The sequence below is a fragment of the Periplaneta americana genome, chromosome 1 (genome assembly GCF_040183065.1).
Source record: "Periplaneta americana isolate PAMFEO1 chromosome 1, P.americana_PAMFEO1_priV1, whole genome shotgun sequence".
Lineage (NCBI taxonomy): Eukaryota > Metazoa > Arthropoda > Insecta > Blattodea > Blattidae > Periplaneta > Periplaneta americana.
The window spans coordinates 149,830,712-149,851,214 of record NC_091117.1 but is presented as its reverse complement, the minus strand read 5'-3'; the positions used below and the strand labels follow the sequence as shown (position 1 = coordinate 149,851,214).

At 35.6% G+C, this 20,503-nt stretch overlaps 2 protein-coding genes across 12 annotated transcripts in view; one reads left to right on the top strand and one right to left on the bottom strand.

Moving 5' to 3' along the window:
* LOC138701978 (uncharacterized) overlaps positions 1 to 16,512 on the bottom strand; it is an 87,043-nt gene extending 70,531 nt beyond the window's left edge. The window contains exon 1 of the mRNA XM_069829426.1: positions 16,109 to 16,512. Coding sequence (XP_069685527.1) covers positions 16,109 to 16,162 — 54 coding nt within the window. The 5' untranslated portion in view covers positions 16,163 to 16,512. The remainder of the gene's footprint in view (positions 1 to 16,108) is intronic.
* Positions 1 to 20,503, top strand: part of LOC138701991 (nose resistant to fluoxetine protein 6-like) — a 1,327,025-nt gene that overhangs the window by 945,379 nt on the left and 361,143 nt on the right. The gene's annotated exons all lie outside the window — the stretch shown is intronic.

Here is a 20,503-nt window from a genome sequence, read left to right as displayed (position 1 = left end):
TGGCCAGAGAGCACCTCAAGATGGCCAGCGACAGGATGAAGGTGCGCTACGACAGATTAGCCAACTCTGCAGGATTCCAGGAGGGCGACCTGGTGTGGCTGTATCGACCTACCAGGACCAAAGGGAAATCACCAAAGCTGCAGCGTGCCTGGGATGGACCATACCGCGTGGTGACCCGGATCAACGACGTGGTGTACCGGATCCAGCGACAACCTCGAGGGAAGATGATGGTGGTGCATCTGGACCGATTAGCAGCCTACCAAGGGACTGCCCGGGACGAGCAGCCCTAAGGAGGGGGCAATGTGACAGCGACGTGAGAATCGAACTCACGACCAGCGTCCCGCAAGAAAGCAGATCGCACAGGCTCCACGGAACATTGGGCGACGTCGCGCGGTGGAGAGAAGGGAGAGAGGGTGTATTACGTCACGCGACGAGTCTGCGCGCGCAGCTGCTACGCAGTGGATGTGGAACGGACCTTCCCGGCCCTTCCAGAAATGTCGATGTAGAGATATTGAGATAATTCTCTACACACCTGTAGAAGGTTCTCGCAACTATGATTTTGCTATAAAAGAGCAGGCGCCAGCGAACTAGAGTCTTCAGAGTTTTCAGTTATTCAGTCAGTGAGAAAGCCAGAGCAAGCAAGCCAACCGGAGTTCGACTCGAGTGTGCGTCCGCATCTGCGTCAGCATCCGAAGGCCTGAGTTCGAGTGCAGTGGATCGCAGTTGGAGGGACCTGAGTTCGAGTGCAGTGGACCGCAGTTGGAGGGACCCGAGTTCGAGTACAGTGAACTGTCTCTGAAGGTCTGTGGTTCGAGATACCGTGAACTCGAGTGACTGAGATAGAAGAACCGTGAACTGAGAACTGGTAGTTCTGATTTGTAAATAGTGCTTTGTAAATATTAGTTAAGATTAACAGTTCATTGTTGTGCGTAATAATCCAAGTAAACTGTCATTGTCGTCGGTGGAGTGCTATAACGAATACTTTGTTGAGTGAAGATCCAATTGTTGACGAGAGCGTTTAAGGTGAATTGTAGAAAGGAATTATTGTTGTGACGAATAAATTGCATTGTTGTAACTAATAAAATTCACAATATTATCCCATGACTTTATCATTATGATATTGTGGCTGCAAATGGAAAGAAAAAAAGATTTTATTATCAATAAAAATATCTTTCGTGGCATAAACAAAATAAAAATACTGGCGTCGGCCTTAAAACATTAAAAAAATTAAGCGTTCAAAAAACAAAACAAAAAGCCACAATTCAATATTTAGTCTATCTTCCTCTTATCTCGATCATCTTGCAGTCGAGTGGGCATGGAATCGACTAGTCTTTGCAAATAGTGACTGTTCTTAGACACGATATTCCAGGCATTCTGAACATACATACATAAGTGTTCTGCCCATGGGCAAGTCTTTCATTGCAAACCCAGCAATCTCCAATCTTTCCTATTTCCTGCCTTCTTCTTAGTGTCCGCATATGATCCACATATCCTAATGTCGTCTATTATTCTTTTCAACCAGAGACCCAACCAATTCCTTTTTCTCCTTCTAATCAGTTTCAGCATCATTCTTTCTTCACTCACTTTTTCAAACACAATGTTATTTCTTATTCTGTCTGTCCACTTCACACGCACCTTTCTTCTCCATATCCACATTTAAAATGCTTCAATTCGTTTCTCTTCATTTCTTCGTAATGTCCATGTTCCTTCCCCAAACAATGCCACACTCCACACAAAGCACTTCACTAGTCTCTTCCTTAGTTCTTTTCCCAGAGGTCCGCAGAAGATCCTTCTTCTTCTATTAAAAGCTTCCTTTGTTCATGTTTGCAGTTTTTCTTGGGAAGGATAGGCCTAAATGCGGTAACATCCCGTTGCTTTGCGCACACCACTATCTCTTTCCCATCTTATTAGATTCCAGGGGGGCCAAGCGTGGAGATGAGGAGAGTGGATTTGACTAATTGGGCCCTCCGGACTTCACCGAAAGTCACGGCAAGGATTAAATATTAGTTCTATCAGGATGTTTGACCCTATCAGAGACCGGGAAATCCCAATTAGCCTTTGCCCCCCGCATCCTGGACTAGCTTCTACGAATCATCAGAAAATCTTAGAGTGTGATTGGGCCAATTTTTCCGAAAATGTTTCCACACTTTTGCCCTCGTAGCTCAGCGGACGAACGTCGGAATTTAGATGTCAACGTCTCAGGTTCAATTCCTCGTTACTCCTTTTCATTTTATTGTGGTTCAAGATAGTATAATGTAATAATACAAAAAGAAAAACTAATAACAGTATTATGCAACTGGATTTTTCCAAACCTAATATTGAAGTTATGTTATTTATATCGCTAAAGAACGATTACAATATAAATAACTTGAATATTATTTATACAGTATCACTAAATAACGATAATAGAATATAAATGATAAATATCGGTTTGTTTAATTAATATAAGATATTATATAATACGTATTCAATTATCTAAATGGTATAGCCTATTTTACAAAGAAAAATGGTTATTTGTGTTATAATAATTACTTACATAAAATACTGATTATTTATATTGCGAAAGAGCAATAACAATATAAATAACTTGAATATTATTTTATAATGCTAATGAAGGAAAACAGAATATAAATGATAACTTGAATATTATTTATATCGCTAAAGAACGATAACAATATAAAAAACGTGAATATTATTCATATCGGAATTTCACAGATTTACTGTATTACAGATGTATTTAAGAAATTGTAGAAGAATAGTAATTAGTAACAGTGTCCTATTTATTCTTCTTGGAGCCAAATTTGTAACTTTTAAAAGTGTGGTGACTATGTTGAAGTGTATGTGTTGTAACGGATGCTTGATTTGTTATGCATGTGAATCATAGTTATGGGATGCTTGATGTCGTCGCAATGTCGTAATTATAGTTTGAGTGTGTTTGTATGACTATTGTGTATTAATTTATGATGTATGGTACGGAAAGCTGCATATTTGTGTTATAGAAGTGATACGTATGTGTGTTGTTAATGTTTTTGTATGTTTCAAATTGATACCTGATATTTATTTTGCAATCGTAATGCCTAATTTACGGATTGTTTATGTTTTGTTTACATCGCGTAAGCTAATTTAATTTCCTTTTCCATTTCTCTTTATGCTGATTTTTTTTTGTGTATAAAACTATAGCCCTAACATACATATGTAAATAGGGCTAACCCCCATTGGAGATACAATAAAAATAATTATTATTCATATCGTTATAAAGCGATAACAGAATACATATGATGACTTGAATTTTATTCATATCTCTAAAGAACGATAACAAAATATAAATAACGTGATATCCATAAAGAACAATAACTGAATATAAATGATAATTTGAATATCATTTACATCGCTAAAGAACGATTAAAAATTAAAATGAAAACTTGAAGAAGGCCCGAACGAACAACCTTTGAATCATTAAACAAGCACTCTACCGCTGGTCTGCGAGGCACAGATATGGAACGCTTTCATAGTTCCGAAACTGCTTGTACAAGCACGTGAATCGTGTAACATCTCCGCGACCCGAAGTGGACTTTGAAAATATTCGCTGTTCACGATTGCGGCCACTTTTATTTTTTACAACTGTACATATCAACCAGAACCTCAATCAGAGGTAAAAAATAATATACGTAAATTCGGATCTGTACACTGAAATACAACATATTTGGTTACCATTTGCATAATTCCATACCTAACATTACATATGGAATTTACTCCAAAACTCCAGTAGAAAACATGAATACAATAGAAACATCTATAACGACACAAATACATTTAGGATTGCTGAATAAGCAGAAAAATTCTGAATCTTAAGTACTATCCTAGATCATATATGTAACAGATATGTGGGAGTTATAGGCTTTGAGATTAACAACTTTTGTCAGGTTTACTACGCTGCCATCTAGTTGTTACATAAGGAGTCACATCATAATACCCATGTGAATTGCATTAGCGACTGTGCTGCCATCTCGTGTTCGTTTACGGCGGACGGGTGGCTATCCTGGCGGTTGTTCTCTTCAAAGTGCTGCCGATTTTAACGTAGCGAGGAGTTATCTGTTACATATATGATCTAGGGCACTATGGATCGTCTGCTAAACCGCTTCCTGTTTTCCACGCTCTCTATTTATCTTATCTTCAAGCCAATTCCTCACTTGCTTTGTCTACCTTTCAGTTCAGACGAGACCTGCATCACGTGAAGGTCACGCGGGTTATCTCAATCTTTTCTCAAGTAATATTCAGATCAGTTTGTTTGAAGCGGTCTCGCTGACGTACTATAGCAGTTATGCACGTGTATTTCACACACTTGTTTTCGTTATTAAATTTCTTTTAATTTGTCGGATTGTTGTGTGATATAATTGTCATCTCTACATGTAAACAAGGCGAGAAAAGTAGGACTTTCTAGGCAACATGGTTTCCACATTTTAAGAGAAAAACAAATATCCATGCTCTCGATGTACAGTAGTGTTCCTATTTGCTTGGAGTGCTCCAGGAAAATGTGTGTGTGCTGTTTACACTAAGATTGAGTGGTCCTATGAAGGAGTGCAGTGTTATAAGAAGTGTTGTGCTCTTCAATTTTTAAGAAAAAAAAATGTTTTCTATACAGTAAACATTTTCCGTTCCAGAAAATTGAACAGTAATTGGCAAAATATTTCACTGACATGTTGAAATGTAGTAAATATTAGCATTGCTGTATATTCTGAATTCTTATTATTTTGACAATATAAAAATATGATAATCGTTTAATAAGTTTACTAATGAAAACGTTGGGAAAAGCAGCAATTCATTACTGCATTTTTGTTATTTCTATTGTTTATAATTGTTTTAGATTATTTAAATTTTTCAAACAACTCAAATTTACATATAATTTTCTGTTGTCATGTATCAATGGTCAGTATGCTGCAGATGTATATAATAAATTATTATTTTATAAATACGAAATAAACAGAGGTCCCACAGACCTCTCCATAGTAGTTACGTGATAATAACTGCCCATTGTATTTAAGAGTTAGAGAAAATATGTGTATGTACGTGCTATTTTATAAACTTTTACTGTATATATTAAACATTCTATGAACTGGCATTAGTGTGTATTATGGAGTGAAGATGAGGATGACTTCCCATATCTAAATTTTCTGGTATGATCATGCACTGTAGGACGAATATGAGTTTGAAACCTGGAAAATCCTCTCCAAATAGCTTTTGTACTTCTCAGGCAGAGTTAGTGCGTATATGAGGATTATAACCTGTAACTAAACACTCCTGATTGAATAAACCAGGAAATGACCATTGCAGTCGCATTACCGTCATAACAAAATAAATTCTCTCTCGTACTCACTGTCAGATCCAACTTGAAATTTGGCTCCCTTCAATAGAGATTAAGTTCTCTCAGGTTGGTGTTAACCAGTGCATTACTGGATCAGTATCATGAGCGACAGTTGAGATGAATTTGCGGCGACATACTCTGTCACTAATTAAACTTTGACCATTGGAAAACAATGTGATTAGCGCGGGAGAACTTAAAGGCCTGTCGGCTTTCTTTACGCTTAACTCAAAGTTCGCCGCCTGTCGCCGATGATAGCAAAGCGGTTATACACAGTGTGAGGCATGTAAAGGAAACTTAGTCATATCACAGCTGTGAACAGTAAATTGCCAGTAATAGCGGTAAGATTATAAAACAGGCGATCTATAGAACTAGTATTCAGCTTTCGATGTTACCCGCCAAGGGCAGCTCTCAGTGCTGTACACTTTAATGACAATATGATGACAGGAATCTACTTAAAATAGAGTATAGTGTTACTACTATTTTTGTTCATTTCACATTGAGTTTAATTTCACTACTTGGCTTCCATATATTGTGTATTTGCGACTTGGTGGAGTGTTACAAAAGGTCTTGTGGTCTCAGGTCCGTCAAAATAAATAAATAAATAGATAGGTAGGTAGATAGATAGATAGATACATAGGTAGGTAGGTAGGTAGATAGGTAGGTAGGTAGGTAGGTAGGTAGGTAGATAGATAGATAGATAGATAGATAGATAGATAGATAGATAGATAGATAGATAGACAGACAGACAGACAGACAGACAGACAGACAGACAGACAGACAGACAGACAGACAGACAGACAGACAGACAGACAGACAGACAGACAGACAGACAGACAGACAGACAGACAGACAGACAGACAGACAGACAGACAGACAGACAGACAGACAGACAGACAGACAGACAGACAGACAGACAGACAGACAGACAGACAGACAGACAGACAGACAGACAGACAGACAGACAGACAGACAGACAGACAGACAGACAGACAGACAGACAGACAGACAGACAGACAGACAGACAGACAGACAGACAGACAGACAGACAGACAGACAGACAGACAGACAGACAGACAGACAGACAGACAGACAGACAGACAGACAGACAGACAGACAGACAGACAGACAGACAGACAGACAGACAGACAGACAGACAGAGAGACAGACAGACAGAGAGACAGACAGACAGATAGACAGATAGACAGATAGACAGATAGACAGATAGACAGATAGACAGATAGACAGATAGACAGATAGACAGATAGACAGATAGACAGATAGACAGATAGATAGATAGATAGATAAAATCTATATTCTATATTCCCACTGGTAGAGGAGAAGAGAAGGCCTGATGGCCTTATCTCTACCAGGTTAAATAAATAAAATATTCATTTACATTTTTATTTACTGATTCATAGAATATCATGCTGTTCTAGTCTCAAATGACGAAAATAAAATAATGCAATAGAAGATAGTATAGGCCTAATTCGCATGCAGTATATAAATTGAAGCTACAGTGATATAGCCCTCCGGTAGCAGATGTTGACTTTCATGGTGATAAACAAATATCCTCGGGTGAAATATATTGCAAAGGGTCAAAAAACAAGTTGCGAAGACAGACTATCTGCATAAAGATAATAATGTTTCACTCGGTATATAGTAATTTAATGTCTTCTAATGAATGTAATGTACTGTAAACTATCCGTAAAGACCAGTAGTGTGCAATATCGAAGAAAACCGCAACTAAAATAGAACTACTCCAAACGCACGAGACGAAAATTTTACTAAATGTATACGTTAAAATTCTCCATGACAAAGAAAAATGGCAGAGAACGAAAGCAATATGCAATACTGACAAACTGATCGAACATCGATTATAATCACACGATCACCACAAAGAAATTGTCGCTCATACTATCAAAGCCAGGAGGAAACTTGACTCTTTTCCATAAGGATTAGGTGAGCCAAATTTCCTTATGTCTGTCGTCTTCCCAGACCTTGATCTTAGCAAAGCACGAGACACGTAAGGGAACTTCATCGTACCATAGCTTCGGCCAGTAAAGTGCCGCATAACATGAAAGCTCTACATGTGGCGCACTGCATTACTGTATAATTTTCGGAATTTATTAAATTTTTTATTTGTTACAGTAAATTCATGTTTTCTAGGAAATTAGAGTCTACTACTGTATAAGGTACAGTACTATGAGGTAGTAGAGTACGTGGACAGGTTCAAATACTTGGGATGTACTATAAGCAGTAACATGAGCTGCAGCCAGGAAGTCAAAAGGAGGATAGCAATGGCAAAGGAAGCTTTTAATAGAAAAAGGAGCATCTTCTGCGGACCTCTGGAAAAAGAACTAAGGAAGAGACTAGTGAAGTGCTTCGTGTAGAGTGTGGCATTGTATGGGTCAGAAACATAGACATTACGACGAAGTGAAGAGAAGCGAATAGAAGCATTTGAAATATGGATATGGAGCAGTATGGAGCGTGTGAAATGGACAGACAGAATAAGAAACAAAGCTGTGTTGGAAAGAGTGGGTGAAGAAAGAATGATGTTGAAACTAATCAGAAAGAGAAAAAGAAATTGGTTAGGTCACTGGCTGAGAAGAAACTACCTACTGAAGGATGCACTGGAAGGAATGATGAACGGGAGAAGAGTTCGGGGCAGAAGAAGATATCAGATGATAGATTAAGATATATGGATCATATGCGGAGACAGAGAGAAAGGCAGAAAATAGGAAATATTGGAGAATGCCGAGTTTGCAATGAAAGACTTGGCTTTGGGCAGAACACTTACATATGTATGCATTTATACATCATCCACAAGACAAACCTGGTTGGCGAGTTGGTATAGCGCTGGCCTTCTATGCCTAAGGTTGCAGGTTCGATCCCGGGCCAGGTCGATGGCATTTAAGTGTGCTTAAATGTGACAGGCTCATGTCAGTAGATTTACTGGCATGTAAAAGAACTCCTGCGGGACAAAATTCCGGCACATCCGGCGACGCTGATATAACCTCTGCAGTTGCGAGCGTCGTTAAATAAAACATAACATTTTAACAACATCCACAAGACAACTTCACGGCGAAATTCTATATAACAGAGTAAAATTGGAAAGAGAAGAAAACATTATGCAAATGTTGATAGATTGACGAAATTAAAAATAAATTAAACTGGTGCCAGTATAGATAAAATACCGGATAATGATCTAGTAAAATTTAAGTAAATAGTTCTGACAGGAAAGATAGCTAGGAAGATCCTCAAGACGTAGGAGAGAATTTTAGCCCTCAGCGTGTTAGTCTCCGGTGACCTAAATTGGAAGAGCAAACTACATAAACATACATTGCAGTACATAAGAACACTGAGAAATTACTCCATCATATAGAGTCAGTTCTGCTTAACCAGTATCCATAGTAACAGTCGCAATGAATCCGATTTATGTTCCTTCTCCTGCTCCCACTCTTTCATCTTTTTCCTCCAACTGTCTGTATTTGTCCACTTTGTCCCTTTCTTGAAGAAGAGAATAAATTCAGTGTTCGAAACAAAGTGTTTTCTTATAGTAGTTAAGCACAGAAGACAATGCAAACCAGACCGACTTGACGCCACATAAACGTGGATGATTAGTTGTAATTTAAAGAGCATGCAGTTTTAATGGCTCTTATGTATGGGATTCAGCTAACAAAACGGCCTACCTAACTTGAGTTTTTGAATTGATTTTACTTACTGCACATCTTCAAATTGCGGACCAGTGTTTTAAAATTGACAACAACCTCCTTCCAAACGGCTTTTTTTACATATCGGATTATAACTGAAGCTGCCACTTAAGAAAGGACCCAATTAACGCTTTTTTTAAATGCAACTATTTTTTTAATTTAATTTATTACCTTAGAAGGTGCATCTGGTCAGTAGGAAAAGTCACCAGTCATACATGAATGTTAAATTCGTTACTTATTTGTGTTGCGTGTAATGTTGAAGTAATTAAATATTGAGGTAGTGTATTAATTTCTTACTGAATGGGGTTTATACATCGAATATTGAATTTTCTGATAACAGTGCATAAAATGCAACTTTATGTACTAACGTAAAAAAAGCTCTTTATTTACTCTTTAATTTGCAACCAGGGTGCGGAAAAAATACGTACAAAAATTTGAGAGAAAGAAAGAGACACAAAAATAAGTATTTTAAGAACTGCAACAAGTAATCTCAGACGTTTCGCTGAGGCGCGGCGCTAACAAAAAGCCATTTAATAAAGAAACATAACATAATTTTTCGTTGGTCTACAATAGTTATATTAACTCACTCCTTTTATCAAATGAGCCGTTAGAAGCAAAAGTGGTGTAAGTCAAAATTGGATAATGAGGTTTAAAGTAAAAATTCTGTAAAATACAGCGCAAAGTAGCAATTAATATGTCGTTCTTGCTATCCACTGACTAAAGTGAATATTAATTGCTACTTTGCGCTGTATTTTACAGAATGTTTATTTCAACCCTCATTACTACGGCAAGGCAATTAATGATTTTACATCTTTTTCTTATGAAGGTTTAAACATTGCTAGCATATATGGAAATGTATGACATTAAAAACCGGGTTAAATAAAAGCAATTCGTTAGGGCATTTTTTTTTTGCATTTGCTTAACTTTTTTACAGATATGTCATTTTTTTTCAGTTTTTAGGTCATTTTGAGCATTTTTTTTACACTTTTCAGGAAGGCTGTGACATTATTTGTATTTGATTTGAGATTGTTATTATAATTCAGTATTTTCCTTGTCAATACAATTTCTTGGAATTAAGTAGATGGTTGCTAGCTTCTACCCCTATTTTTCAAGGTATGTGCATAATGAACTTGCCCACTTCTAGGAATTTTATTCAAATTCTTAGAGCGTATGCTAGCTTGTGCCCCTATTTTTCAAGGCATAATGAACTTGCCCACTTCTAGGAATTTACCCACACTCCCACAGAGATTCCTTTCTCCAGGTAAACTGGCATTGTTATGCTGTTAATTGAGGTGGTCAGTTGTTTCTAGTCGTCTGTGTGAACAGGTCAAAAGCAAAATGCCTAAAGTAAAGGAAAGTGCTAGTGTTAAATTAAAGGCATTTGTTTCAAAATATGGAGAAAATATTTTTTCAACGGACGGTCGTATTTTATTCTGCAAGATCTGCGATGTGAGAGTGGCTGCTGAAAAAAAGTTTACGATAGAACAAAACATGTCACGGGAGAAACATAAACGTGGCCTGCAGAGACTTGAAAATAAATCCAGTGTAAACTTACAGCAAATGCTTCTGGGGATACGTGTTCAACGTTTTCGCCATTTTGTGAGAAACTATGTGAAGCTTTTCTATCGGCTGATATTTCACTTCACAAACTGAATCATCCTAAGCTGCGAACTTTCTTAGAAGAGGAGACCGGAAAATTAATTCCAGATTCCAGAACATTGAGAAGAACATACATAGCTCGGTGCTATGACAAAACTTTGAAAAAAAAAAAAAAAAGAGAAATGATTGGAGAAAGAAATGTATTCGTATCCATTGACTAGACAACAGACTCTATAGGCCGTTATGTAGCTAATGTTATTGTTGGAGTTTTAGAAGTACACAGCCCTGGAGAACAATTTCTACTACATTGTGAGCAGCTGGACAAAGTCAACTACTCAACGATAAGCTTAGTATTTGACCATGCATTGAGAATACTTTGGCCGATGGGATTCGAAATTCCAATGTATTGCTTTTTATAACAGATGCAGCACCCTACATGATGAAAACAGTTGCTTCTTTAAGTGCATTGTACCCAAAAATGGTACATGTGACGTGTTTAGCGCATGCATTACACCGGGTCGCGGAAGAAGTACGTGCAAATTTTCCTGAAGTGGATAAATTAATTGGATGTGTGAAGAAATTATTCTTGAAAGCCCCCTCTCGAATTTCAGCATTCAAAACAGAAGCTCCAGAAATCCAATTGCCATTTTCACCTGTTTTGACTAGTTGGGGAACATGGCTCCAAGCTTGCAGTTATTATTGCAAGAATTTCGATGTTGTGAAGAAAGTGGTTGATTCTTTTGATAATGGTGAGTCAGTGTCAATAAAAAAGGCGCAAGAACTGTTAGCTGATAAAGAAATTGCTCTTAAACTTTCTTACATAAATACTAATTTTGGATTCCTTCCTGATGTCATAACTGCACTGGAAAAATGCCAAGTGACATTAGTGGAACAGCTACAAATAGTGGATAAAGTGGTGAATGATTTGAGCCGTGCATGTGGTAAAGTGGGTGATGCAGTGTCAATGAAAATGAAAAACTGTCTAAGCAAGATCAGAGGGTACACAACATTGTGTTCAATTGGCAGAGCTTTGTTTGGTGAAAATTTTTCTCTTCCTGACTGTGAGTTAAATCCAGGAGATATTGCTTGCTTTCAGTTTGCTCCAATTGTTTCCGTTGAAGTAGAGAGAAGCTTTTCCATTTATAAGTCGGTACTAGCAGACAATAGACAATCATTTTTATTTGAAAATCTCCGCCAAGTTTTGATTGTTAACTGCAATTCAAAATTGTTGTAAAAGTGCACTTGAAATGAATTTTCTGCAATACAAGGTACTGTAACATGTATTTTTTTTAATTTTATGCAGTTCAGTAATCAAGAGAGTACTTAACGTAATTAAAAGTATTTTCATTGGCAATGCTTTACTTTTTATTGGTCATTTTTTTGTTTTTTTTTTTAGGTAATTTTTGTATTTGTAGGTCATGAATGCATTTTTTATTTTGCATTTTTTTTACCAATTTATAGGTCATTAAATGCCTTGCCCTACTCATTACCCATTCTTGACTTACACCACTTCTGCTCTGAACGGCTCAAATGCATCAAATATTGTAAGTTTAATATACAACACGTCTGAGAAAGTATTCAAAATAAGATCCATTAACATTCTGGCAAGCAACATAGCGGTGCAATGAAGGATGGACGCAAAGATTTCAGGAGTGGTTTGGATCACTTCAACTGCAGCCATAATGCGCTGTATTAAAGTTTGTTCATCTTCGATAAGTGCGCTGTAAACCATGTCCTTCATGTTACCCCAAATGAAAACGTCGCATGGTGTGAAGTCAAGGAACGTGGAGACCATGTGAGTTTTATTTACATTTGACAAGTTATAAACACATTTTTACAATTATTGTAGCTTATCTTCAACGTTGGTACATATCGATATGCAGCTCCATTGTGTTCATACTCTTAAACTAGTTTTGTGACTCCGAAGCAGTCTCAATTTTTTGTACGTATTTTTTCTGCACTTTGTATAGGTTTGTGTTGTCTATCTTGTACAGATTCTGATTATTGACATTTAATTATATTACGTTCCAGTGTGACTTATATTTTATATCTCACAGGGTCGTAGGTAAACGTTACTGAACGATAAAATATTTCGTTTCCACTATCTTGGGTTGCATCACCTGTTACGATTTCTTGATAGCCTAAGATAGCCTAACTTATATGTTCACTATTCGAGCATGGTTGTCAAGAGAGGGAATCAGTTTTGTTTCCATTCTTATCGCCCATAGCGGTGAGTGACTTTGAACAAAGGACCAACGTCCTTGTGACGTGCACCCAAGTTAGCACACAGCAACTTCAGATAATCAGATAATGTTCTTGTTTGTTCTGTATGTCGCCACCGGCATTTATAAAATGAACGAGCAGTACTGCTTCTTTGTTGTTTATTTCAGGAGTGTTAGCCATAAAATAAGCAATCTCTCATATTCAGAAAAGCAGTCTTACTTCAGATTTGAATAGCCTTCTGCGTGCTCAATTCTGTTCGAAGCTTCGGTACTAAATCTCTTATAAAAGTTTGTTTATTTTGTTCTCTTTCCATACAAGCGTTCATCTCTTTTAACTCTCATCATATCTAATACGCTCGTAATGTTTCGCATTATGCAGTCCTCTTCAGTGAAGTGTTGTAGCAGTTTATTCAAATATCTATTTATATTCTGTTATAGCTGCTGTGAAGGTTTTGTTAGTCATTGGTAACCCTACAAACTTGAATACAAATCACTGGATGTCGTTCTCATTCCCGTACGAACATATTGTAGGCTCCATGAATGGTTTTTCGATTTATTATTTTACGTTTCACAGTTTCTTTTGTCTTCTTTGATTGTCTTTTACGAAGAAACTTGTTATCACTTTTGATTGTAATTTGAAGAATTTCAAGAAAATGCTGATTTATAAATTGAGGAGCGTTTTTTTCAAAATGTAGATAGATGTTATCAACACAGTTTTTCAGTAATTGTTTTTTTTTCTTTACACCTGGAAACATTATTTTTTCCATACTTTTCACACACAGAAACATTAGTCATATTGAAGACTAATTTAAGGATACTATCAAAATAAAAAATATATTATAATATTTTGCTATATTTAATTGCAAATTCTTTAAGTTTTTTTTAAAACTCGACAAATGCTCACTATGAGACCAAGTTCTTGTATTAATTTTATCATTTTCTATTATTTTTTTTATTACTTTTAACGCTGAAATGACTTTAATAAACCAGTAAATAATGTACAGTAATTTTACAAGCGTAATAATTAACAATAAACAACTAAATACATGTATTCTGAATTATTAATGAAAGAACATATTATTTAGAGTTATTAAGTTCACATTAATGGTTTTATATGATGCAGGATATAATATAATATAAATATATACTATAATATAATGTAATATAATATAATATAATATAATATAATATAATATAATATAATATAATATAATATAATATAATATAATATAATATATAATATAATATAATATAATATAATATAATACAATATAATATAGTGAATGGAAGAGAAGGCCTAATGGCCTTAACTCTGCCAGGGAAAATAAAACTATTATGAAACTATTATTAAATAAAACTATTATTATTAATATAATATATAATATAATTTGTAGTTTTAAGTAAATAAACATGTCATTGAACTGAAATAAAAAATACTGCAGGATATCTTGATATAATTCATTTGCATCTGCTGATACTTCAAAACATTTAAGGAGATTGGAGACATCTTTTTTTCTTTTCCTTGCTTACCATGTTCTTCTTCGATATCACTGGAGATTCTTTCATGATTTTGTAGATATCTTGTTTCTTCTTCAGCACTTCTACTTCTATCTAATCCCCAAAGTACGAGTAAGTACTGCTTACTGATACAGTGACGGTCGTCTGAGATTTTTGTAACATATGATACGTTGGTTAGTCATTTTGAATTGGAGCATAGAGCGAATAACCATATTATGTGATCTGGACTTGAAATTGGTGTTCATATAATACAGTAAAAATTTATTTTGATCAATTTGGTTAAGAGCCATTACTCTGTGATTAAATTCCTGATATCTTCATAGGTTAAATCTACAGCTTTACACTCCCTCTTTTCTTTAGCATTTTTATTTACTTGTCTATCTTGAAGTCCGAGTGAGCAAACAATTTGAGGCTCTTTATTGTTTATTCTAACCTCTTTCCTTAGCTTCTTTGACTTCAATCTACATTTTCAGCCACCATAGAGTTCTATGACTTGTAATATTATCTTATGGTGCAGACATTTATTATAATACGATGTTACACCTCTTTAAGACCATTAAAAGTAAACTACAATCACAGTCTAGTATATACAGTCACGAAGCTTGAGTTCTGAGGGTACTAGGAACAATAGACTGTGCCGGTATTATTTCGTATTGTTTGTAATGAGGAGATAGTAGCGATCCTAGTAGTTAGCAACTATCTATGGGTGCATATTTACTACGTATTGAACTTCGTGATTGTATATACTAGACTGTGCTACAATCAGTAAACAAAATTAATCTTGGTTGCTCCTGGTACAACAATGAACCAGTGTTGCCAACACCTAGTGGAAAAAAGTGGCTACAACTGAACCCGAAAATGGCCAGAAATTGCTAAATTTAAATCGCTAAAAACGATAGGCCTAAGAATGTCAGATACAAACACATTTATAAAGTGTACAGTATTGTATCATAATAATAAGCTGAGAGATAAGGAATTAGAGAAATAGGCAATTGTTAATTATAACGCACCTAATAGAAATACACATCATCTTCATCATCAACGCTTCCATCTTCCTCGTCCCTCGTTTTCAACATCCTTTCAGAAGTACTAGGTTCATTGTCTGATGACGTATAGGATGCAGTTGTTCCCACAAGGCGAAGAACTTCAGAAGGAACTTCATATGAATAACAACATTTTTGCACACGACGTAATCCAAACTTGACGTTCAAAATAGCCGACAATGTTTTTGTTTTCATCCTGTTCCTCAGGTTGTTTTTAACGATACTGACTTGGCTGAAAACTCTCTCTACTTCAGCATTCGATTGGGGCAAAGTTAACGCAGAAAATGCCAAAGAAACCAATTCTGCGTAAGGGTTTTCTCCTGCGGCATCTTTATATCTATTAACCTCTTGCCAAAATTCAATTGTGGAAGACTTATTTATCCACTTTTGGAAACTTATATTCCGCCACTGATTTTCTATTTTATCAACACTAGATTCAAATCCTAAAGCTAACGCTAAATCTGTGACAGGTTGTTTCAGTGTTTTCAAAGCCTCAGTCACACTTAGTAACGACGTATTGCGGAGAGTTTCTATATTTTCTGGCAATCTATTTTGAATTTCTTTAACTAGCTTTTTGGTAAAATTAACACACCTTCCCCTAACATTTTTCTTAATTTCTTCCGACAAATTGGAGATTTTTATTTTATTACTCACGTGATATTTAATTAAAACACATCCACTAATTTCAATCACATCACCACAGCACATCACAGCACGATACCTAAGCTAAACTAATTAAATTATAAGATTTAATGCAATGCAGTCTGCAGACACCTATTACAACACATGAACACAAATGCAGCCTTGAATGGTGTGAAATACATCATGACTCATGAGTTCATGACACCATCACGTGCTCAGTGGAAAGGGAGGAGGAAATTCATCATTTAATCGAGGGAAGTACCGAATACCGATGATGCAATGCGTGATTGCATGCTATTGTGCAATATTGTGTAACGGTAGTGGCAGAGCCATCTTGTAGTCGTCATTGAAAAGTCCGAAGTCGAGACGTAGATCCAAGTATGCATGTATAAGTCACAATAATTACAATATATCTAAAAAAATTCAAAATGGCTAGAACTGGCTGAATGGAGCACAGAAAGTAGCTAAAATGCCACAGGTGGCTTTTTGAAAAATTTGTTGCTAGATCAGTATTCGAAATGGCTAGATTTAGCCACAAAGTGGCTATATTGGCAACACTGCAATGAACAATAAATTGATTTATATAAATGCTATCCCAGACAGCACACGTGTTCCTGGAAAGAGCTTGCACAATATAACATCTACTTATTCGCGCTGCATTTATCGAGTTTGCTTTATTTAAATTAAATCATTTATCGAGTTTTGAGGAAAACCTATCAAGTTTAACATCCTCTACACGCTGCATATGTCGCGTTATGAAAAATCTGATTTCACAGTTGGATGCACAGTAACGAAATTGTAGTGACCTCATGTATAACTCAATTTCATAAAATTTTGCATCTATCGAGTTTTGAAAAAAAAACGCTCCTCAATTGTGAATAAAAATTGCGCAATATTGCCTTATTAAAATATTAATAATCTATTTAAACTACGAGTGCTAACAGTATTTAAACAATTAGAATTAGGACTAATATTAAACATACGAAGATGTAATTTATTACAGTTGTATGAACACTTTTTGACAATTAAATTTAAAAATTAATATAATCAGTTAAAAACCAAACATGTTTCGGAGGAATGCTCCTCCATCTGCGTCGTGGTATGCCACTGAAGATGGAGGAGCATTCCTCCGAAACATATTTGGTTTTTAACTGATTATATTAATTTTTAAATTTAATTGTCAAAAAGTGTTCATACAACTGTAATAAATTATATATTCGTATGCTTAATATCTCATTTGTGAACATTGTTGAATCTGACTTTATTTGTGTAAATTCAATTATGAGGACTAATATGTTTGAAAATAGCTTACCTCAATCTCAGTTTTCTAATACGAGGGGAAAGTGTATTTGAAATTAAAAAAAAAAAAATTAAAATATTTCTCCCAATAGGAAAAAGGTCCAAGATTCGTTTTAGCTGCAAAGATTGTACACACGTTGTCATAACCTAAACGTTCTTCCTAGAAAACGGTGAAAGGCACAGTTATCACACTTGTAGCTTGTGCCAACAAAGTTCTCTTTGTTTGAGGTGTCGAGACATTTCCATGACAACAGAGAATTCCTCATCGCTCTTAGTTCAAAGTTATCCTTTACTTGTGCTATAACGGAAAACAAACAATGCAAGACTCCCTCTACACAAACGCCACAATATTTAGGTCCGTGTTTAAAAAAATACACAAAATAAAAATAAAAAGGAACGAGTAAGTAAAGAGAAAGAAAAAGCTTAAAGGAAAAAGGGGAAAAATTGATAAAAATGTAAAAGACAAAAAGATCCACAGTGTAGTTGATAAATGAGTAGTTGATGTGATCTGTGGCAGTATTCGGGCGAGAGTTCGAATCCCGCTGGTTAAGCTTTTTTCTGCGATTTTATCGAACTGTAAGTCGAATGTCAGCCACCGTACTGGCGTACCTCAGAGGGTAGGCGAATTTGCTTGCTGATGCAGAGCTGCGTTTGGTTATGGGTTCGGTTCTCTTTTGAACTGATTATCTGTTTCGGTTTTTTCCGAGGTTTTCTCCATCTGTAAGCTGAATTTCAGACAACTACATGGCGAATCCTCTGCCTCAACTCGGAAAATACCACTCGCTATCACTAATTCCATCGACGCTATATAACCCTAAAATTGACAAAGTATCCTATAGCAGTGGTCGTCAGCACTCGCTGAAATGGGTAGAGTGCACGGAGAGTAAGGAACTCTGCTCCGTCGTGTACAAGGGGTAGAGAGACAGCATACCCGCCAGTAGCGACGATTGCACGCTAGGGCTTGTCTTGTCCGCGGGTAAGTGATGCTAGCCCGGGCGTGCAGTGTTTTGATGGCCGCTGTCCTATAGGATACAACAGATTAATAGGCTATATGCTATAATTTTAATAGAACAATAGAAAAAAAGTTGGTAGGAAATAGTTATTTATAGTACTTGTGAGGTAAGTGCATCTTTATTGCGCGAGTGGAAAGATTTAAGCACAAGACGTCAGCCTCGTGCTTAAATTACACGAGCGCAATAAAGATCACGCTCACAAGTACCATACGTAATTTTATCCATGACCATAACGAAAAATTATGTTTTATAAAAGAAAATATGTTGAAAATAATTCCTCATATAATCACATATCATGGCATGGATTTTAGAATCGATACGTATACTAGGTAGGTCATGATGTAGGAGGCCATGATTAGTAAAGAATGGTATCTAAGGCGTTGGATAAATAACAAATTATAATTAATGATATAATTTTAATATATATTTTTTTCATTTTAAACGTGTATTTTCGTCTTTTTGAATTTTCAGGGATTATTTAGAAGTGTTCACGGGACTAATGTGATTAAAATAAGTTCACATTTTACTTCTGTAAACTTAAGAGGGATATTAAAACGTAATTAATCATCGTGTCTGTTTAGCTCAGTTCACTAACGCGTGTTGTTATGAAATCCTAAAAATCCTATAAACCCAACTTCGCAGGTTCAAGTCTCCTCGCATCCCAAAAGGTAAATTATTACAATTATTTCAAAATTAAAAAAAATACATATTATATATGGATGCAATGTACAAATTACGACGTAGTAGATACAGAAAAAAGAAGGAGATTGAGTGTATGTATATTTAAGAAATGGTAATAAAGAAATAGAGGTAGTGACATCTAGTAACTAATATATTAACTTTACTTCTTGAGTAATAGTTGAATGGAAAAGTATACGTGCGTGCCCGGGTACTAGGAAAATACTAATGAACTGTGAGATAAAGTTCAAACTGTGAGGTAAAGTCTTTATCTCACTAGTGAAATAAAGTAATGTCGAATAAAAGCCTACTTTACAAACGCAATGGTAATATCCGTTGCAAGAGCGGTTTGTTGAAGTTTTCATGTTCGAGGAAAAGTTTGAAAAAGCGAAACGCAGTTGAGCTTTTTTAATTTCCGGGAATTGAAAGAAAACATACCGCTCGTGTATCGTACATTATTTTGTGCGAAGATCTTTTATTACATACCTGAAAGAGGAATTTCTAATTAGTTGCAATGAAATCTCCATCTTGGTTTCTGTTCAATGACAGCAATTTTGGAAAACAAAAATATCTATCTTCAACATTGTTGCTTTAAAATGTTTTCTGTGTTTACTATACTCCAGCAGACCGTGATATGTATGTATTTATTTACACTGCAAGTGGGCAAGCACCCGGTGGCAGTGGTATATACAATATAAACAATACACAATAAAATGATAAGCAATACACAATAAAATTTACAATACATAATACAATTTTACAACACATATACAATTTTATACACAATACAATAAGAATACACAATACAATTTAACACAATAATAATAAAACATACCTCGCTTCACTGATACAACAGTTCAAATAAGTCAAATAATTACATCCTTATGCATACTTATAAACAGAACTACATTTAAACTAAACATTTCTAGCCTAAGGCCCTCTTACACGCTACGTCTGTCTTTTTTTCCCCCAGTCTATAAATGCGAACTTAAAACAAACGGCTTCCTTAATGTTACATGCATCACGAAATGCAGTAACTTTAGTGGAGTTGTAGAGTTTACTTAATTTTTGAAAATATTTTTAAAACAATAATTAACAGTGCAATTTAGGTGAAATTGCAGTGGTAAGTTTCCAATTTATAATTATTACTGTATTGAACGTCTCTAAAAATAATATGTTAAAAGTCTAAAGCAGTAAAATGAATATGTCACTTAAGCGGTAAGAAGAGGGAAATTGTTATGTGTGTTCGGTTGGGAATACTGAATGTGGAATTTTAGACTTACCGCGGGTTGGTTTTGTGCGGAAACCAAGCAAATACGCACGATCTCGCACAAAAGTATTTAGTAAAGGATGTTTTTCGTTGTGGTCATGGATAAATTAAAATTTCTCAATACTATAATATTGTACAACATATAAA